This window comes from Triticum urartu, chromosome 7A, assembly GCF_056163025.1.
Source record: "Triticum urartu cultivar PI428250 chromosome 7A, HENAU_Tu73, whole genome shotgun sequence".
NCBI classification, from domain to species: Eukaryota; Viridiplantae; Streptophyta; class Magnoliopsida; order Poales; family Poaceae; genus Triticum; species Triticum urartu.
Window position 1 is genome coordinate 463,593,550 of NC_141879.1, and position 22,989 is coordinate 463,616,538.

The 22,989-nt window shown below is 46.5% G+C and overlaps 1 protein-coding gene and 1 long non-coding RNA gene across 2 annotated transcripts; one reads left to right on the forward strand and one right to left on the reverse strand.

Annotated features, from left to right (window-relative positions):
* The first annotated feature begins 5,291 nt into the window (after window positions 1-5,291).
* Window positions 5,292-7,091, forward strand: LOC125521580 (uncharacterized). The gene is made up of 2 exons (XR_007289332.2): window positions 5,292-5,815; window positions 6,723-7,091. It is a non-coding gene; the product is annotated as an uncharacterized LOC125521580 (long non-coding RNA).
* Window positions 7,092-8,250: 1,159 nt separating this feature from the next.
* LOC125521578 (putative cyclin-dependent kinase F-2) lies at window positions 8,251-9,844 on the reverse strand. The gene has a single exon (XM_048686640.2). It carries the CDS (start codon window positions 9,840-9,842, stop codon window positions 8,748-8,750), a length of 1,095 nt encoding a protein of 364 aa, XP_048542597.1. The 5' UTR covers window positions 9,843-9,844; the 3' UTR covers window positions 8,251-8,747.
* Window positions 9,845-22,989: the final 13,145 nt, after the last annotated feature.

A 22,989-nucleotide genomic window follows, 5' to 3' on the forward strand; every position in this document is an offset into this window, starting at 1 on the left:
TTGTTGAGCTTTCATACATTTATAGCTCTAGTGCATTCGTTGCATGGCAATCCCTACTCCTTACATTAACATCAATCGATGAGCATCTCCATAGCTCATTGATTAGCCTCGTTAATGTGAGACTTTCTCCTTTTTTGTCTTCTCCACATAACCCCCATCATTATACTCTATTCCACCCATAGTGCTATATCCATGGCTCACGCTCATGTATTGCGTGAAGGTTTATAAAGTTTGAGATTACTAAAGTATGAAACAATTGTTTGGCTTGTCACCGGGGTTGTGCTTGATGAGAGCATTCTTGTGTGACGAAAATGGAGCATAAATAAACTATATGATTTTGTAGGGATGAACTTTCTTTGGCCATGTTATTTTGAGAAGACATAATTGCTTAGTTAGTATGCTTGAAGTATTATTAATTCTATGTCAATATTAAACTTTTATATTGAATCTTTCGGATCTGAATATTCATGCCACAATTAAGAAGAATTACATTGAAATTATGCCTAGTAGCATTCCACATCAAAAATTCTGTTTTTATCATTTACCTACTCGAGGACGAGCATGAATTAAGCTTGGGGATGCTTGATACGTCTCCAACGTATCTATAATTTTTGATTGCTCCATGCTATTTATCTTCTATTTTGGACATTATTGGGCTTTATTATTCACTTTTATATTATTTTTGGGACTAACCTATTAACCAGAGGCCCAACCCAGAATTGTTGTTTTTTGCCTATTTCAGAGTTTCGCAGAAAAAGAATATCAAACGGAGTCCAAACGGAATGAAACCTTCAGGAACGTGATTTTCGGAACGAACATGATCCAGGAGACTTGGACCCTACGTCAAGCAACCAACAGGGAAGCCACAAGGTAGGGGGCGCGCCCTCCACCCTCGTGGGCCCCCTGTTGCTCCACCGACGTACTCCTTCCTCCTATATATACCTACGTACCCCCAAACGATCAGAGACGGAGCCAAAACCCTAATTCCACCGCCGTAACTTTCTATATCCACAAGATCCCATCTTGGGGCCTGTTCCGGAGCTCCGCTGGAGGGGGCATCGATCACGGAGGGCTTCTACATCAACACCATAGCCCCTCCGATGATGTATGAGCAGTTTACCTCAGACCTTCGGGTCCATAGTTATTAGCTAGATGGCTTCTTCTCTCTTTTTGGATCTCAATACAATGTTCTCCCCCTCTCTCATGGAGATCTATTCGATGTAATCTTCTTTTGCGGTGTGTTTGTTGAGACCGATGAATTATGGGTTTATGATCAAGTTTATCTATGAACAATATTTGGATCTTCTGAATTTTTCTATGTATGATTGGTTATCTTTGCAAGTCTCTTCGAATTATCAGTTTGGTTTGGCCTACTAGATTGATCTTTCTTGCAATGGGAGAAGTGCTTAGCTTTGGGTTCAATCTTGCGGTGTCCTTTCCCAGTGACAGTAGGGGCAGCAAGGCACGTATTGTATTGTTGCCATCGAAGATAACAAGATGGGGTTTTTATCATATTGCATGAATTTATCCCTCTACATCATGTCATCATGCTTAAAGCGTTACTCTGTTCTTATGAACTTAATACTCTAGATGCATGCTTGATAGCGGTCGATGTGTGGAGTAATAGTAGTAGATGCAGGCAGGAGTCGGTCTACTTGTCTCGGACGTGATGCCTATATACATGATCATACCTAGATATTTCCTCATAACTATGCTCAATTCTGTCAATTGCTCAACAGTAATTTGTTCACCCACCGTAAAATACTTATGCTCTTGAGAGAAGCCACTAGTGAAACCTATGGCCCCCAGGTCTATCTTCCATCATATTAATCTTCCAACACTTAGTTATTTTCATTGCCTTTTATTTTACTTTGCATATTTATCATAAAAATACCAAAAATATTATCTTATCATATCTACCAGATCTCACTCTCGTAAGTGACCGTGTAGGGATTGACAACCCCTTATCGCATTGGTTGCGAGGATTTATTTGTTTTGTGTAGGTGCGAGGGACTCACGCGTAGCCTCCTACTGGATTGATACCTTGGTTCTCAAAAACTGAGGGAAATACTTACGCTACTTTGCTGCATCACCCTTTCCTCTTCAAGGGAAAACCAACGCAGTGCTCAAGAGGTAGCACATATCAATAGGTTCATTCCTATCGTTTGTCTTCAAAGCCCCAATGTTTTGAAGACTTTCATAGAAATCGCCTATTCACCCCCTCTAGTCGATAACTAGCACTTTCATTACCTCCAATGCACCATCCACAAGGCGCCGACAAGTGGAGAAGATGGCTTTACCTTCCACTCCTCACTCAAGTGTTCGCCCTTCAAATCATTCTATGACACAGAGTCGAATATGGGTGAATTGCCTCTGTGGCCAGATAGTGCTACACTATCCATCGACGCCATGGACTAGCCAAGGCACACAAGTCGCCACCACGAGCAACTATATCGGGCACAAGCTCACATCAAGCGCAAGGCCAATTGTCACCACATGGAGTGGCAGTTCATCGTGGTTGTAACCGTACGCTCAAGACTCCGTCGCTAATCACCGTGCGCGAAGCTGGCATACAAGTTCTTCAGGCCTTTCAAGGTGCAGCAACGCATTGGCCACCTCACTTACAAGCTCGAGTTGTCAGACGAGAGACACATCCACACCGCCTTCTACGTCTTACAATTGAAGCCATTCTCGCACTGGTTCTTCATGAGATGAAAACCCTTTGTCCTCCGTCTGCATGGGCATTGCTTGAGAAAAGTGCTACTGACCCTTGTTTTGGTCTGACTACACTCCCGTTTTCGATGAGCCACCAGTCATGGTGGACATGATGGCGCGCATCGCGCAAGCTCACACCGAAGTCTATTCTTGAGCCCCAGATGATGAAATGGAGCCAAGGACCAGTGGTCCAGCTCAAAATGCAGTGGTCGTCGCTACCAGTCGGCGCCGCTACTTGGGAGGACTACATTGTCTAGCACCACCATTTTCCAGCTATGGTTATCTAGTGAGGGGGCGGTCGTCTAGAGGCAGGGGAATGTCACACCTGCACCTATCTATGTAGTTGACTAAAGATGTTGGTGCATGACAAGGGGTCTTGGGTCCGTGATGTAAGGCATGGCCTAGTGCCGGTGAGCTATGTATGGCTGTGTGTGTATTTTATATTTATTAAAGAGGATGTAATTAACCATCTGGTAGACACATTGATGAAGTGATTGTTTCTATTCCTCGTTCCCTATCGTCTCCATTCTTTGTTCCTTGCTCTTCTTTCTCTCCTACCCTGCTGCCAACCCCTTTCGTGTGATTTGATTCTCTTTTCCAGTGGGCCTTCATAGAGCACCGAAGACCACATGCCCCTACATGTGGACCAAAATGTCACGGGTCGGGTGGCGCATAGTTGCCCGCTGCCAGTGGCGCCCCAAAGCGAGGGGAACCAGCCGCCGAATTGAAGCCGGCCAAACCTCCCGACGCCGCGAACGAAGCACCAGGAGGCAGAGCGCTAGGATGGGTTGTCAGCGTATGACGATGAGGTTGACCAACACTAATGCTAAGACAATATACAAGTATATTTCCTAAGCCAACTAAGTAAAACATCTCTTCAATACTGCAATACTTCAACAATGATTACATTGTGATAATTATCTCTAAAAAAATACATTTTTGCAGAAGAACGCGCAGCACAAGAAAAAAAGACAAAGCATGTGGAGTGGCCAAAATCAGTACAGTTACTAAGAGCATGTCTAACAAAACCCTCAAAAACTCAACCTTCAAAACTAGTTTGAGGGTTGAGAAATTGTCGTTTTGAAGGCCGAAAACCGCTGGCGCAGATCAGTGCCCTCAAACAAACCCTCAAAACAGAATATTCTGTTTTGAGGGTTGGTTTGAGGGCACTGATCTGCGCCTCGGCCTTCAAACCCTCAAAACTGGACAACAAGTATTTCAACCAAATTTCATACAACAAACATAACAATAATCAACAACAAATAATTATTCTAGTTATGATTACAACATCAAATAATTGTTTAAAGCACACAACAATCATTCTACTTAGTACAACAATGTTTGAATCAAATAGTACATAGAAAAGTAAAACAAATATCCCTTACAACAATGTTTGTATCACAAATAGGACATGTAATGAAATAGGACATGTTTGAATCAAATAGGCCATCATTGGCGACGGCCAAGCAGCTGCCAGTGGTGCTCGACCAGATCATTGCGGAGCTGGGTATGAGTGTTGGCATTTTCAATATCCCGATGTGTTTGAAGAAAAGCTTGAATGCGATCAGGGTTCCTCTCCGGTTGCACTCGAGTACCAACATTATCATAGAAACATGGCAAGTTTAACCCCCTCTCATCCTCGAGTATCATGTTGTGTAGAATGACACAACACTTTATGATGTTCACAAGGGTTTTCTTGTCTCAAAAATGAGCTGGACCCCGAACAATGGCAAATCTTGCTTGCAAAACACCGAAAGCTCTCTCAATGTCTTTGCGGGCTGATTCTTGTGCCCTCGTGAAATTAGCTTCTTTTTGGGATAAGGGCACCCCTCCCTTCTCTTTAATGGACTTCATAAGTGTTGCCCACTCAGGATAAATGCCATTGGTGAGATAGTATCTCATTGTGTACTCATTGTCCATGACCTTGTAATTGCAAGTTGGAGCATCACCTGAAGCTAGTCTTGCAAATAAAGGGGACCTTTGAAGCACATTGAGGCGGGGAGGCGGACAACGGGGAGGCCGGGGGCCGGAGGCGGACGACAGGGTGGCGGGTCGGCGGCCAAATCGGGGCGGCGGGGCGGAGGCGAGCTCGGGCAAATCGGGCGGCGGTGCAGCGGCCAAAACGGGGCGGGGGGGGGGGGGGGTGGGGGTGGGGGGGTGGTGGCGACGCGGCGGTGGCGGCCGAATCGGCGATGCCGGCGCCGGCGGCTCGAGGTCGGGTGGAGGAGGAGGGAGGAAGGTGGGGGAAATTTCCCTCCCGCGCAGACGTTGACCGAGTGAGGGTTCGGCCTGGGAAATTGGCACAGACCCTCACTGCTGCAGGTTGGCCTCGAACTTGAGGGTTCGGCCTGGAATTTTTTTTGAGGGTTCTGATCTGCGTCTTTTTTTTAGCTCGATCCTCAAACTGACAGTTATTTTGAAGGTTTGACTAGTTTGAGGGCTGTGTTAGACCTGCTCTAAGCTCCCAAAAATTACAGCCCTGTGATGCATCGAGGCTTTTAAGCGGTGTGTGGACCACATTTGTCAGTTAAACAAAGCGAGGTGGATCTCTCCAGTCAAAGCGAGATACCGACCGTCACACCTGGTCCACGCCGCCTCTGTTTCATTCTCGCTCAGCCGAACAAACGAACGCAACGAGAGGCGGCTAGGGATCCCGATGGTCAGCCGCCGCCCGCCTGTAGCCACGATTATGGGCTTCCTCAAGCCACAAATCGTGTCCGCCCTCAAACACTCGCCAAGCCGGCACACGCCCCCACGCCCTGATCCGCACAGACCACGGCGCTACCACCTAACGCAGCGCGGCAGCGCGCGGCTCTACTGCCTCTTCCCGACGGTGGTGCGGCCTCGCGGTGTGGTCCTCGGCCTCGGGCCGACTCCCCGCGGCACGATGGCAGTACCCCTTGGCCAGAACATGGAGGAACTCTGAGAAGAATGCTTGACCCGGCGTCCAGCGTCCAGATCCGTGATCCACCGTGGAGGTTGGTCCACCCCGAGTTCCTCGCCTCTGCAGTATATGTCCTCCCCGAGCTCCAAGGCGCCGCCTCCCGCATCCTCCTGAGACCCAGTGCCTCCTCCAACCCACTGTCGCTACCAGTACCAGGTACTCCCTACAAGCCTTCTCCCGCATCTACACATCCTCCTTCCGTTTCCTCCTTCCACGCACAGCCGTGGGGCTGCACACGGTCCCGAACGCTTGGCCCCGCCCCGACCTAGGTCTCCCCTTGGCTGGGTTGCGCACATCGGGTGTGCGGCAGCAGCGAGGGGTGCGTGTGTGCCAACTCCGTTGTCGAGGCGGCGGATGCCTCGGGGCAGAGGATGGGTGCGGTGACGGGTTCGCGCGTTGAACCTCGTGCGAGAACCAGCGGACATAGCGCGGCGTCACAATACGGTTGCGCGTTGTGCACCAACGGAAGAAAGGGTGGGCGCTGCACGCCGCCGAGGCCATTCACGACGGGCAGTTCGTCTGCGAGTATGCCGCCACAATGAATCCCTCCTTAGTTCTGATTAATGTTTTTCCAAAGTTGTCGATGAATGAATTCTTGGTAGTAGGTGATTTATGAACTTATACTGCAGTACGCAAAGTCATGCTATATGTTTTCATTTTTCATTTTTTGTCAAACGATGATGCTTGCTTGGATGCAGATAAAGTTCACCTTCAGATGTGCCTCACAACTGATCCCCGGGGCCAGTAGTCTCAACATGTTGCATTAGTTGTGACTCTTGTATTTGTTTCGGTTTACACTCAATTGCGTCAAAGCTTCAAAGAAAATCAACTGACTTGATAAGATTTTCCGGTCTCAGGAAACTCTGGGTTAATCACAAGTGTGCTTTTGCTGACTGTAGAAACAAACACACCTGGTAGACAAATATAGCAACAAGTTGTTTTTTTTCTTTTGATATCTAGCAACAAATTGTTTCTAGCAACAAGTTGTTAGCACAAATAAGATCTCATGGTTAATCCAGAAAAAGTTTGATTGGATCCTAACCTGAAAGTCAGATGCTTTCAGGTTCTTCACCGCAATAATAGGTGCAGCATCAACCATGTCCAGGGGCTCTTCAACAACAGTGTTGGCAAAATCATTCCAGCACGACTTGTTCCCGCAATTAAATCAGTTGTAAATCAGAATATGTACCACATTCTAAGCTATCAAGACTTCATACAAATCAACATTTTAGGCCATCAACAAATTAATTTGCTGCTTACGAGTCATCTGCCAACAACAAGGTATGCTTTGGAGTTTGGAATTGACACATTGTCAATCTTTCTTCTGATACTCAAGAGAAGATGATACACTCTGAATAGCACAAATGATATATACTGATAAAAGGTGGAACACAGAGCAAAATTAGTCAGAATGCATGCACTAAAGAAAAGGTACTGAGATTTATTGGTTTAATCTGTATGCTTTGTTCATGTTTCCATCATTTTGTTGTTTATCATTATTTTTCTAGATCTGAATGCACGAGCTAGCACCGGTTCCATTTATTAGTGATCTGTTTCTGTCCCTTGATTGAAACTGGACTTGAATTTGCATGTTCTAAGAATGATATTGATGCTATAAAGATGTTGCCTTTTTTGGTCTAATGAAAAGTCATCTCTTTGAAGCTAACCAACAGTACAAAAATGAAGTGTTGTCATGTTCATGCAAACTATGTTCATGTACTTTTAATATTGAAAAACTGTTGACACATTCATGGATTATTTGTATTTTTCTAATGGTCTAGCAGTGTCTGGACTGTTGTATCTGTACTTAGTTGCCAAATAACTTCATTGGCATCTCTATCAATCCTAAAATCGTAGTTTTCGGCAAAACCAAAATGTGCCCTCTCCTTTTTGCTTTGTTAAGATGGATTGATGTTCCTTGCTATGTCTATACACATGCACTGGCTGCTACAATTAGCTACCAATTTTTGCTTACTCTATGTCAGGCGTCAGCTAACTTCAACACAAAAGGGAGTTCAGAATAATATCAAATTGTGTCCTTTTGAATGGACTAGAATCTTTATTCAAATTTTGCAACTGGTCCAGTACAACATTCAAAACCGGTGAGTTAGCCCTGGAAAATGTTTCTATTCTTTCAGGAAGAAGCTAAATCTATAGGGTAGCTCTGGAACAAAAGATTCATAAATTTCTTGGTTGTTGCGAAGCTGGTGAAAGATTGCTTGGTTGGTGCTAACTACATGCCCAATGACACATTATGGAAGCATCTATTCCATTGTGAGTTGATCTCTGGGTGTTGTATCTACATCTTCATAAAGGAAGCTATCATGTATTTTCTGTTTTAGTTCCACCAGAGTCATGGTTGAGAATATTTTTTAGGCAATTATAATTTTTCATGAGTAGAATTGGAGTTTGTACATATTCATGTCCTCTGAATGTAGAACATGTGCATAACAAATTGTAAACTTGATTGCAGCAAATAAGACCCTGTTTGGTTCCAAATAAGTCACCAACTTATAAGCCGAAAAGTGAAAAAAATGACTTATTTTACCAAACAGACCCAACTTATAAGTCATCCTAACTTATAAGTCATAAGTTGCTCCACCCCAACTTAAAACTAAGTCACCCCCTTTTGCATGGGTCCCACCACCTTTACATAAAAAAACAAGGTGGGAAGGTGTGGTCAGGTGACTTATAAGTCAGGTGACAACTAAACAGACGTGACTTATAAGTCACTGGTTTTAAGTTAGGTGACTTATTGAAACCAAACAGGCCCTAAGAGAGACTATGCTGAATGTTACTGTGCATTTGTAAAAAAAACAAATCTCATGATAATCATGAGTCCTTAAAAGAAGACCTTTTTTAACTGTAAGCTGCATCACAACATGGTGTTTACCCCACTTGTCTTTCATTTTTTTTTCATAAAAAAAACATGTCTTTCATTCTCCTTTGAGCTGCAAAGCAGTCAGATAACCAAGGCACTCCGATTACAATGACAATATAATGACTGTTATCGCTTTCGTGAATAAGGGAACACAACGAGCTAAAAGAAGAACGGTGCGGCAACGCGCGCCTATGCTTCTAGTTAATTCTAAATCTCCGGTAGGACTCCAACCATGCACGACTTGAAGAAACCGGCAAAGCCACGTCGTTGTTTGCCGAACCAAGGCTTCTTGAGCGCGTCCGCTGCGGTAAGCCGCTTCTCCGGGTTGCTCTCCAGCAGCCCGCTGAGCACCTCGAACCCGGCCGACGACAACTTGCGACGGGGAAACTTGTGCCGAAGGCGGCTAATGCCTCCGTCGCCCGGCAGCTTCGACTTCCGGTCTGCCGCCAGCCCCGAGTATCCAGACCACTCCTTGATTCCGAACGTGCCGACGATGCCAAACACTTTAGCCATGATCTCTATGTCCGACTCGCCGTCGAACGTGGAGGCGCCGGTGCCCGAGAGGAGGTCGGCCATTATGCATCCGAGCCCCCACGTGTCCACGCGATCGTCGTAGTCGCGCGAGTGCAGGAGGAGGTCCGGCGCGCTGTACGGCGTCAGAATAGTCACCTCCGGCTGCTTCTTGCCCCGCCCTTTCGTGGACATCCCGAAATCGCCGATCTTGTAGACTATGCGGTCGTCCTTGACCTCGCCGCCAACATCGGCTTCAACGGCCCCCTTCTTGGGCTTCTGCTTCCTGTCCTCGGTGCCGTCGTCCAGGAGCACGTTCTCCGGCTTGATGTCGAGGTGCAGGACGCCCACGCCGTGCACGGCCTTCACCCCCTCCACGAGCTGCTTCATGATCCGGCGCACCTCGTCCTCGGAGAATGGCCGCCGACGACGGACCCGGCGCTGCATGTAGCCACGTAGGTTGAGGCGCCCCACGTAGTCCATCACGATGAAGGAATCGCTGGCCTCGCCTTGGCATGCGTCAGCGTAGGTCCGGCGGTGCTGCACGATCGAGGGGATGCCGCGGCACGAGCCCAGGCACATGGCCTCCCGCATGACCTCCGGTAGGCCGGAAATAATGAAGCCGTCGTCACCGCTCCCGCTGAGCCGCTTGACGGCGACGATCAGGTTGTCCTGGGTGTCCCACGCCTTGAACACTTCGCCGTTGATGCCCGCACCCAGCTTCTCCAGCCGCTCGTACCGCGCCATGGTGGCAGGCCAGGCGGCCTCTTTCTTTCCGGCGGAAGCTGCCATGGCGTCCGTGCCGGCGCACGCAGATTCGATCGCCAGGGAGGCAAGTAACGAGTTTAGGCAGGGAGGTGGAGATACAACTAGTTGACGTATATATATATGTACATCCACGTTGGGAAAAGGTTGATTTGTCTAGGATACCGACTGCGGGCGGTACTGGGCTTGAACCCACACTCCGACTCGGCGTCAAGACCGATCTATATTGCTGATTAATTTGATCAACTCTATTACGCAATTCTCAATTAAGAAAGGGCAACGCTATCTAAAAAAACAAAAACAAAAATAAAAAAGCAACGCTACGAGTTGGCTGGCGAATCTTAACCCCATAGCAAGCCATTGGATGGCCGTCAGATTCAGCTGTCAGCTTTGCAACAAAGATGATGTTGCGTTCGAACATTTGCAACTAAATTCATGTTCATGTTGCAGGATTTATGTGACAGACGTATTATGGTAGGTCTTTTTTTCTTGACGACGGAGGTATTGTTGTAGTTTTTTTTGTCATCACTTTACTTTATATACGGAAGAAAGTTCTGCAATATTAGTGATGTTGCAGAATCTTTCTTGCAACGGAGAGGATGTTACAAAATCTTTCTAGCAAGAAAGAGGATGTTGCAAAAAATTCACCGGTGATCATTTGTTGCGAGCTCCCGTTGAACGGTGGTGAGGGAGGGGGTAGCGCCGCCCATCCCCACCGCCGGTGAGCGCCAAATCTCCGACTAGGTCGCTTGTCGCATCCTCTTCTCCGGCGAGGTGGGCGCACCACGCTCGGCCGACGGTCGTGGTGGAGGCAAGCGACAACGGCTACAAGTGCGCCCGACCCTGGCTGCAGCCTCGCCACCCCATCCTCCTCCTCGACGAGGTGGACAGTTGTTGGCGCCAACGCCGAAGCATCAGATAATGCACGTTTCTTGTTCGGCGCCGCAGAGATCTGGATGTCGCCGCCTCGCCTTCGTCTTCCTCGGTCTGCAACAGACCAACTACTGCGGTGGTAAGATTGCAACAACGGGCCATTTGCAAATCTAGTGGTGGTGGTCCGTGGGGCATGCAACGTGCATGGAAGGTGGCGGACACGGGAGCTGCAATGCGCAGGGTGATTAGAGGCTTTCCCCATTAAGAAAAACTCTATTTTGCTCGCCAACAAGGCCCAACCAAAGAACATCACAAGTTCTTAAGAGGCCTTGGTACACCCCACGTTTAATTTTATTAACTCTATTGCCATGATAGGAGGTAGATACTCCCTCTATAGTGATCTAAACGATCTTATAACAGTTTTACAGAGGTAGTACTTGCTTAATCGAACTGCCGGTAGAATTTGTTGTACATAAAAAGTTTTATTTCATGTACATTTTACCGCAAGCGCTTTACCATTGGAGTTCAAATGGTCATAAAGATTCATTCGTTGCACAATCGTAGAGTCCGAGCGGCGAAGCCAGCCTAATTTTCTGAATGTTTTTCTTCTCAATGAACAATAATTGTACAGTATTTTTAGGCTATTTTGCTGAAAAGCTATGGGGTCGGTTGACCCCACAGCTAACAGGTAGCGCATGTTAAAGATGCTGCTACAAACAAACCTCTTATGTGCTGAAAATGGTTCCTCTGAATTTCCTCTGTTTAGGATGCAAGGCTTTCATCGGTGACATGCAACGTCAGTTTTAGCGAATTTGGTTCAGATTTTGAGATAAAAAAAGAACAACACAGTTGACCTAAACTGCTCTCACCATGCAATTATTCCTTTGGCAAGTAGTAGGCGTTTGCACAAAATCCTTTCCACTGATGCAAGACGTCAGCAGGTGAGAACTGAGAACCACATGATAGCTCAGCGTGCACGTCGGGTTCTCTACACTCCTCTTCAGTTAACATTTGACACTTTGTCAGTTTCGTCAGTCAGGTATCAATGGTTTAGATAGTTTCTCACTAGAATTGTAGTGGGAGGCTCCCTTTCCCTAGTAGGAGGAGCCTGACAGTGCACAATACTGTGATGAATAGTTGAATAGTACACTTACAAATCTGCATAAAAGAGTCTCACGCCCGAATCTACACAAGACCGTGCATGATAAACATCTTTTCTGCTGGACTATATGACAGAGCTTATATCAAGCTTCATATCCTGCCAGAACCAGTTGACTAGGAAATTTATTAAAACTGCATGGAAAAAAGCGTAGTTTTTGCTGAAATAACAGCAAAGCAAAACTGTTTGACTTGACTATAGAAACCACAACAACAGAAAATGATGTTGAATAGTAATTGTAGAATTAATGATGTGCTTGCTGACTTCAAACTGGTTCCTCCATAGGACCCCAAGTCTTCAATCTTAAGACCAGAATCTTTGATATCCGGCAGTTCATTTCTAAGCCCCTAGTCTGTGCAACCTAGTAGTGCATATGCCTCATGTCACTGATAAGCACCTGATAACACTAACAGCTACGCTAATTAATAATTAGCTAATGCAAAACTTATGTCAAGAAGTATTAAAGTGAAAATCTTCTACAAGAATCGATCTTTTTAGGTTGTCTCCACCTCCTTGGTCAATAACAACCATATACAGTTATACTGCTTGAATACACTGATTGCTATCGATGATGAGCAGAAGTCATCATCTGACAAAGCATGAACATAGTATCTGTTGGGGAACGCAGTATTTCAAAAAAATCCTACGATCACCCAAGATCTATCTAGGAGATGCATAGCAATGAGAGGGGAGAGTGTGTCTACGTACCCTCGTAGACCGAAAGCGGAAGCATTAAGAAACGCAGTTGATGTAGTCGAACGTCTTTGCGATCCAACCGATCAAGTACCGAACGCACGGCACCTCCGCGATCTGCACACGTTCAGCTTGGTGACGTCCCTCGTACTCTTGATCCAGTTGAGGCCGAGGGAGAGTTTCGTCAGCACGACGACGTGTTGACGGTGATGATAAAGTTACCGACGCAGGGCTTCGCCTAAGCACTACGATGATATGACCGAGGTGTGTATCTGTGGAGGGGGGCACCGCACACGGCTAAAACAACTGTCAACTTGTGTGTCTATGGGGTGCCCCCTCCCCCGTATATAAAGGAGGGGAGGAGGGGGCCGGCCGGCCTCATGGTGCGCCCCCAAGGGGGGATTCCTACTCCTACTAGGAGTAGGTTTCCCCCCTTTCCTAGTCCTAATAGGAGGGGGAAGGAAGGGGAAGAGGAGAAGAAGGAAAGGGGGGCCGGCCCCCTTCCCAATTCGGATTGGGCTTGGGGGGGGGCACCTCTTGACCGCCTCCTCTCTCTTCCACTAAAGCCCATGTAGGCCCATTAAGCCCCCGAGGGGTTCCGGTAACCCCCCGGTACTCCGGTATATACCCGAACTCATCCGAAACCATTCCGGTGTCCAAACATAACCTTCCAATATATCAATCTTCATGTCTCAACCATTTCGAGACTCCTCGTCATGTCCGTGATCACATCCGGGAATCCGAACTACGTTCGGTACATCAAAACACATAAACTCATAATACCGATCGTCATCGAACGTTAAGCGTGCAGACCCTACGGGTTCGAGAACTATGTAGACATGACCGAGACTCATATCCGGTCAATAACTGATAGCGGAACCTGGATGCTCATATTGGTTCCTACATATTCTACGAAGAACTTTATCAGCCAAACCGCATAACAACATACGTTGTTCCCTTTGTCATCTGTATGTTACTTGCCCGAGATTTGATCGTCGGTATCATCATAACTAGTTCAATCTCGTTACCGAGAAGTCTCTTTACTCGTTCCGTAATGCAACATACCGCAGCTAACTCATTAGACACATTGTTGCAAGGCTTATAGTGATGCGCATTACCGAGAGGGCCAAGAGATACCTCTCCGACAATCGGAGTGATAAATCCTAATCTCGATCTATGCCAACTCAACAAACACCAGTGGAGACACCTGTAGAGCATCTTTATGATCACCTAGTTACGTTGTGACGTTTGATAGCACACTAAGTGTTCCTCCGGTATTCGGGAGTTGCATAATCTCATAGTCATAGGAACATGTATAAGTTATGGAGAAAGCAATAGCAATAAACTAAACGATCATAGTGCTAAGCTAACGGATGGGTCAAGTCAATCACATCATTCTCTAATGATGTGATCCCGTTCATCAAATGACAACTCATGTCTATGGCTAGGAAACTTAACCATATTTGATTAACGAGCTAGTCAAGTAGAGGCATACTAGTGACACTCTGTTTGTCTATGTATTCACACATGTACTAAGTTTCCGGTTAATGCAGTTCTAGCATGAATAATAAACATTTATCATGATATAAGGAAATATAAATAACAACTTTATTATTGCCTCTAGGGCATATTTCCTTCAGTCTCCCACTTGCACTAGAGTCAATAATCTAGATTACATAGTAATGATTCTAACACCCATCGAGTCTTGGCGCTGATCATGTTTTGCTCATGAGAGAGGCTTAGTCAACGGATCTGCAACATTCAGATCCATATGTATCTTGCAAATCTCTATGTCTCTCTCCTTGACTTGATCACGGATGGAATTGAAGCGTCTCTTGATGTGTTTGATTCTCTTGTGAAATCTGGATTCGTTCGCCAAGGCAATTGAAGGAAATATGCCCTAGAGGCAATAATAAAGTTATTATTTATTTCCTTATATCATGATAAATGTTTATTATTCATGCTAGAATTGTATTAACCGGAAACATAATACATGTGTGAATACATAGACAAACAGAGTGTCACTAGTATGCCTCTACTTGACTAGCTCGTTAATCAAAGATGGTTATGTTTCCTAACCATAGACAAAGAGTTGTTATTTGATTAATGGGATCACATCATTAGGTGAATGATCTGATTGACATGACCCATTCCATTAGCTTAGCACCCGATCATTTAGTATGCTGCTATTGCTTTCTTCATGACTTATACATGTTCCTATGACTATGAGATTATGCAACTCCCGTTTGCCGGAGGAACACTTTGTGTGCTACCAAACGTCACAACGTAACTGGGTGATTATAAAGGTGCTCTACAGGTGTCTCCAAAGGTACATGTTGGGCTGGCGTATTTTGAGATTAGGATTTGTCACTCCGATTGTCAGAGAGGTATCTCTGGGCCCTCTCGGTAATGCACATCACATAAGCCTTGCAAGCATTGCAACTAATGAGTTAGTTGTGAGATGATGTATTACGGAACGAGTAAAGAGACTTGCCGGTAACAAGATTGAACTAGGTATTGAGATACCGACGATCGAATCTCGGGTAAGTAACATACCGATGACAAAGGGAACAACGTATGTTGTTATGCGGTCTGACCGATAAAAGATCTTCGTAGAATATGTAGGAGCCAATATGAGCATCCAGGTTCCGCTATTGGTTATTGACTGGAGACGTGTCTCGGTCATGTCTACATTGTTCTCGAACCCGTAGAGTTCGCACGCTTAAGGTTTCGATGACAGTTATATTATGAGTTTATGAGTTTTGATGTACCGAAGTTTGTTCGGAGTCCCGGATATGATCAAGGACATGACGAGGAGTCTCGAAATGGTCGAGACATAAAGATTGATATATTGGAAGCCTATATTTGGATATCGGAAGTGTTCCGGGTGAAATCGGGATTTTACCGGATTACCGGGAGGTTACCGGAACCCCCCAGGAGGTATATGGGCCTTAGTGGGCTTTAGTGGAAGAGAGGAGAGGTGGCCAGGGCTGGGCTGCGCGCCCCTCCCCCCTAGTCCGAATAGGACAAGGAGAGGGGGGCGGCGCCCCCCTTCCTTCTCTCTCTCCTCTTTCCCCCTCCCGAATCCTATTCCAACTAGGAAAGGGGGGGGGGAATCCTACTCCCGGTGGGAGTAGGACTCCTCCTGGCGCGCCCTCCTCCTGGCCGGCCGCACCCCCCCTTGATCCTTTATATACGGGGGCAAGGGGCACCCCTAGAGACACAAGTTGATCCACGTGATCATATTCTTAACCGTGTGCGGTGCCCCCTTCCACCATAGTACTCGATAATATTGTAGCGGTGCTTAGGCGAAGTCCTGTAACAGTAGTACATCAAGATCGTCACCACGCCATCGTGCTGACGGAACTCTTCCCCGACACTTTGCTGGATCGGAGTCCGGGGATCGTCATCGAGCTGAACGTGTGCTAGAACTAGGAGGTGCCATAGTTTCGGTGCTTGATCGGTCGGGCCGTGAAGACGTACGACTACATCAACCGCATTGTGCTAACGCTTCCGCTGTCGGTCTACAAGGGTACGTAGATCACACTCTCCCCTCTCGTTGCTATGCATCACCATGATCTTGCGTGTGCGTAGGAATTTTTTTGAAATTACTACGTTCCCCAACAGCAATTGCTCCAGTATTGTCGCAAAAGATTTTCATTGGACCCGATGCACTAGGTATTACACCTAGATCGGATATGAACTCCTTCATCCAGACTCCTTCATTTGCTGCTTCCGAAGCAACTATGTACTCCGCTTCACACGTAGATCCTGCCAAGAAGCTCTTCTAGGAACTGCAACAATTGACAGCTCCACCATTCAATATAAATATGCATCCGGTTTGTGACTTAGAGTCATCCGGATCAGTGTCAAAGCTTGCATCGACGTATCCATTTACGATGTGCTCTTTGTCACCTCCACAAACGAGAAACATATCCTTAGTCCTTTTCAGGTATTTCAGGATGTTCTTGACCGTTGTCCAGTGATCCACTCTTGGATTACTTTGGTACCTCCCTACTAAACTTATAGCAAGGCACACATCACGTCTGGTACACAGCATTGCATACATGATAGAACCTATGGCTGAGGCATAGGGAATGGCTTTCATTTTCTCTCTATCTTCTGTAGTGGTCGGGCATTGAGTCTGACTCAACTTCACACCTTGTAACACAGGCAAGAACCCTTTCTTTGACTGATCCATTTTGAACTTCTTCAAAACTTTATCAAGGTATGTGCTTTGTGAAAGTCCAATTAAGCGTCTTGATCTATCTCTATAGATCTTGATGCCCAATATATAAGCAGCTTCATCGAGGTCTTTCATTGAAAATTCTTATTCAAGTATCCTTTTATGCTATCCAGAAATTCTGTATTATTTCCAATCAACAATATGTCATCCACATATAATATTAGAAATGCTACAGAGCTCCCACTCACTTTCTTGTAAATACAGGTTTCTCCAAAAGTCTGTATAAAACCATATGCTTTGATCACACTATCAAAGCGTATATTCCAACTCCGAGAGGCTTGCACCAGTCCATAAATGGATCGCTGGAGCTTGCACACTTTGTTAGCACCTTTTGGATCGATAAAACCTTCTGGTTGCATCATATACAACTCTTCTCTAAGATATCCATTAAGGAATGCAGTTTTGACATACATTTGCCAAATTTCATAATCATAAAATGTGGCAATTGCTAACATGATTCGGATAGACTTAAGCATCGCTACGGGTGAGAAGGTCTCATCGTAGTCAACTCCTTGAACTTGTCGAAAACCTTTCGCAACAAGTCGAGCTTTGTAGATAGTAACATTACCGCCAGCATCAGTCTTCTTCTTGAAGATCCATTTATTCTCTATTGGTTGCCGATCATCGGGCAAGTCAACCAAAGTCCACGCTTTGTTCTCATACATGGATCCCATCTCAGATTTCATGGCCTCAAGCCATTTCGCGGAATCTGGGCTCATCATCGCTTCCTCATAGTTCGTAGGTTCGTCATGGTCAAGTAACATGACCTCCAGAATAGGATTATCGTACCACTCTGGTGCGGATCGTACTCTGGTTGACCTACGAGGTTCGGTAGTAACTTGATCTGAAGTCTCATGATCATCATCATTAACTTCCTCACTGATTTGTGTAGGAATCACTGGAACTGATTTCTGTGATGAACTACTTTCCAATTCGGGAGCAGGTACAATTACCTCATCAAGTTCTACTTTCCTCCCACTCACTTCTTCCGAGAGAAACTCCTTCTCTAGAAAGGATCAATTCTTAGCAACACATATCTTGCCTTTGGATCTATGATAGAAGGTGTACCCAACAGTCTCCTTTGGGTATCCTATGAAGACACATTTCTCCGATTTGGGTTCGAGCTTATCAGGTTGAAGCCTTTTCATATAAGCATCGCAGCCCCAAACTTTAAGAAATGACAACTTGGGTTTCTTGCCAAACCATAGTTCATATGGTGTCGTCTCAACGGATTTTGATGGTGCCCTATTTAACGTGAATGCAACCGTCTCTAAAGCATAACCCCAAAACAATAGCGGTAAATCAGTAAGAGACATCATAGATCGTTCCATATCTAATAAAGTGCGGTTACGACGTTCGGACACACCATTACGCCGTGGTGTTCCAGGTGGCGTGAGTTGCGAAACTATTTTGCATTGTTTCAAATGAAGACCAAACTCGTAAGTCTAATATTCTCCTCCACGATCAGATCGTAGAAACTTTATTTTCTTGTTACGATGATTTTCCACTTCACTCTAAAATTCTTTGAACTTTTCAAATGATTTATACTTATGTTTCATCAAGTAGATATACCCATATCTACTCAAATCATCTGTGAAGGTCAGAAAATAACGATACCCGCCACGAGCATCAACACTCATCGGACCGCATACATCAATATGTATTATTTCCAATAAGTCTGTTGCTCGTTCTATTGTTCCGGAGAACAGAGTCTTAGTCATCTTGCCCATGAGGCATGGTTCACAAGCATCAAGTGATTCATAATCAAGTTATTCCAAAAGCCCATCAGGATGGAGTTTCTTCATGCGCTTTATACCAATATGACCTAAACGGTAGTGCCATAAATAAGTTACACTATCATTATTAAACTTATATCTTTTGGCTTCAATACTATCAATATGTGTATCACTACTATCAAGATTTAGTAAAAATATACCACTCATCAAGGGTGCATGACCATAAAAGATATTACTCATATAAATAGAACAACCATTATTCTCTGATTTAAATGAATAACCGTCTCGCATCAAACAAGATAGAGATATAATATTCATGCTTAACGCTGGCACCAAATAACAATTATTCAGGTCTAAAACTAATACTGAAGGTAGATGTAGAGGTAGCGTGTCGATGGCGATCACATCGACTTTGGAACCATTTCCCACGCGCATTGTCACCTCGTCCTTATGTAACGCCCTCGATGCGGCCATATCTCCCACGTGTCGAAGCACGACTTAGAGGCATAACCGCATTGAAAGCAATGTCGCAAGTGAGGTAATCTTCACAACAACCCATGTAATGAATAAGGGAAAAGGTACATAGTTGGCTTACAATCGCCATTTCACACAATACATGAATTAAAGCATTAAATTCATCCAAATACACTCAAGGTCCGACTACGGAACCAAAATAAAAGAAGACTACCCCAAATGCTACATAGATCCCCGATCGTCCCAACTGGGCTCCACTACTGATCAACTGGAAGACGGAACAACATAAAGAATACGATCTTCATAGAGCTCCTCCTTGAGCTTGGTTGCGTCATCTGCACGGTTCAACGGCACCTGCAAGCTGGGTTTGGAAGTATCTATGAGTCACGGGGACTCAGCAATCTCACACCCTCGCGATCAAGACTATTTAAGCTTATAGGTAGGGTAAAAAGTATGAGGTGGAACTGCAGCAAGCGACTAGCATATTTGGTGGCTAACATACGCAAATTAGAGCGAGAAGAGAAGGCAAAAGCACGGTCGAACAACTATGATCAAGAAGTGATCCTAGAACAACCTACGTCAAGCATTACTCCAACACCATGTTCACTTCCCGGACTCCACCGAGAAGAGACCATCACGGTTACACACGCGGTTGATGTATTTTAATTAAGATCAACTTCAGGTTTTCTACAACTGGACATTAACAAATTCCCATCTGCCCATAACCGCGGGCACGGCTTTCGAAAGTTAAAATCCCTGTAGGGGAGTCCCAACTTAGCCCATCACAATCTCTCACGGTCAACGAAGGATATTCCTTCTCCCGAGACATTCCGATCAGACTCGGCATCCCGGTTACAAGACATCCTCGGCAATGGTAAAACAAGTCCAGCAACACCGCCCGAATGTGCCGACAAATCCCGATAGGAGCTGCACATATCTCGTTCTCAGGGCACACTCAGATTGTCCAAACTTCCGGTAGGCCAGCCCAGAGTTGCCCTTGGTGGCCATCGGCGGCTGACGAGGTGGACCAACACTCAGAGGAGCACTGGCCCCGGGGGGGGGGGGGGGTTAATAAAGATGACCCTTGGGCTCCGGAAACCCAAGGGAAAAAGAGGCTAGGTGGCAAATGGTAAAACCAAGGTTGGGCATTGCTGGAGGAGTTTTATTCAAGGCGAACTGTCAAGGGGTTCCCATTATAACCCAACCGTGTAAGGAACGCAAAATCCGGGAACATAACATCGATATGACGGAAACTAGGGCGGCAAGAGTGGAACAAAACACCAGGCATAAGGCCGAGCCTTCCACCCTTTACCAAGTATATAGGTGCATTAAGATAAACAAGATAAATATTGTGATATCCCAACAATAAACAAGTTCCAACAAGGAACGGTCTCCAATCTTCACCTGCAACTAGCAATGCTATAAGAGGGGCTGAGCAAAGCGGTAACATAGCCAAACAATGGTTTGCTAGGACATGGTGGGTTAGAGGTTTGACATGGCAATTGGGAGGCATGATAAGCAAGTGGTAGGTATCGTAGCATAGGCATAGCAAAAGAGCGAGCAACTAGCAAGCAAAGATAGAAGTGATTTCGAGGGTATGGTCATCTTGCCTGAAATCCTGCAAGGAAGAAGAACGAGTCCATGAAGAAGACAAACGGACGTAGTCGAACGGGTCCTCACAAACAATACATAACTGGAACCAACCCGAAGAAGCAGCACTGGAAAGAAGCACACAACATAGTAAACAACCAACACACGAACAAGGCATGATATGCGGGATGCGGTGTGTGATGCATATGCATGATTTGGAAAGTAATGATTGAACCTGGCCTCAACTTGGAAATCCAAGAGTGCCACTGGAAAGGTGAGTTGATTTCGGTTGAAATCGATATAAAGATCACCCGAATCGGATGCACGGTTTGAAAATGGCAAGCAAAACAAATATGGCACCGGCCTGCGATAATCAGCAAGTAGCCATCTAAATGCATCAAGATAAATATGCTATAGCACAAAAGCAGGACAAGGACTTAGTGAAATTCTAAGTCCCTGAAATCAGCATCAACGATTACGCTACTTTCATGCTTGTGCTAGTCACCACAAATATCACAAAAATACATGGCATGCATCCCTGTAAAGATGGCATGGCATTCTACAAAACATATGTAGAGCTCAGGATCATATCATGGACACATTAATCATGGAAAAAATGACAAAAGGCCATTTGCTGAAACAGATCGGACATATTCATCACATAGCCCTCTTCCAACGACATTTCGGGCACCAAGATGAGCTCAAATGAAAATGATGCAATGAGATGAAATGATGTACTCGTCGAGACGAACATTTTGATATGCTACATGCACGAATCGGAGCAACGGGTGCAAAGTTATGATGCACTGAAAAATGCAAAATATTATTGGGACTTAGAAGAAAATAGACCTCTCCGAGAAAGTCAACGGGACGGGGAGATCCGGAAAGGAGCGGTGCAGATCTGCGACGGGGCGCGCGTTTGGTTGGTGGACTTGGTGGATCTGATCCATCTTCTCCGGATCTGACCGGAGAGGAGCTCCGGCGAGGGCACGAAAGCCGAGGTGACCTTGGAGACGGGCGGCGAACAAGAGGATCCGACCGCCTGGCCACCGGATCCGTGCAGCACGGCGGCAGATAGACGGGGATCCGGTCGGGACCGGTGGAGGAGAACGAAGCCGGCGACTCCGGCGGACATCGTGACTCCGGCGACGGTGGGGCACGGGAACGGAACGGTGAGCTGCGGCCGGCAGCCTGCGGGCGGGGCGGCGCTGCGGTCTGGAGGGCCAGGCGGCGGGCGGAGGCGCGCGGTTGCGCGGGATGCGAGGCAGCGGAGCTAGGCGGCGCGGGATGGGAGGCGGCGGGGCGCGGTGGCCGGCGACGGCGAGCGGTGATACACGAGGTGGCAGCGCAGGGAAGGCTCGGGCGGCGGAGCACGGGGGCCGGTCCAGGCTCTCGCGGGCTCGGGCGGGCCCCGGATGGGCCTGCAGGGCCGCAGTGGCGAAGTGGGCACGGCGGGGACAGGTGGCGGCCTGCGGTTGGACGAGGGAGCGACGGCGATGACGTGGCGAGCCCCCATTGGTCGGAGCGACGTGGCGGCGGCGGTGGACGCGTCCGGTGACGGGCGGACATGTCCGGCGGCTAGGAGGGAGTTGGATCTAGGGTTTTGTTCGCAAAAATTTCGGGGGAGGCCACATATTTATAGGTAGAGGGAGCTAGGAGGCTCAAATGAGGTGCGGTTTTCGGCCACGCGATCGTGATAGAACGATCTAGATGATGAAGGGGGTTTAGGTGGGTTTTGGGCCACTTTGGAAGGGTGTTGGGCTGCAACACACACGAGGCCTTTTCGGTCCCTTGATTAACCGTTGGAGTATCAAACGAAGTCCAAATGGCACGAAACTTGACAGGCGGTCTACCGGTAGTATCCCAAGGCCGCATGACAAGTCTCGGTCCAATCCGAGAACGTTTAACACCCGCACACGAAAAGAGGTAGAAAGGGACACCGGGTGACATAGGAGCGCTAGATTGCAAAACGGACAACGGGGAAAATGCTTGGATGCATGAGACGAACATGTATGCAAATGCGATGCACATGATGACATGATACGAGATGCATGAAACGCAAGCAATGACAAGGCAACAACAGCGAATAACTGGAGGACACCTGGCACATCGGTCACGGGGCGTTACACCTTAGCCAATCTTCGCTTAATCCGTAGCCCTTGTCTCGAGTTTAAAATATTAGCAACAGAAACAGTATCAAATACCCAGGCGCTACTGCGAGCATTAGTAAGGTACACATCAATAATATGTATATCAAATATACCTTTCACTTTGCCATCCTTCTTATCCGCCAAATACTTGGGGCAGTTCCGCTTCCAGTGACCAGTCCCTTTGCAGTAGAAGCACTCAGTCTCAGGCTTAGGTCCAGACTTGGGCTTCTTCACTTGAGCAGCAACTTGCTTG

Coding starts and splice junctions, on each gene's coding strand:
- LOC125521578 (XM_048686640.2), bottom strand. CDS start 9,842: ATGGCAGCTTCCGCCGGAAAGAAAGAGGCCGCCTGGCCTGCCACCATG.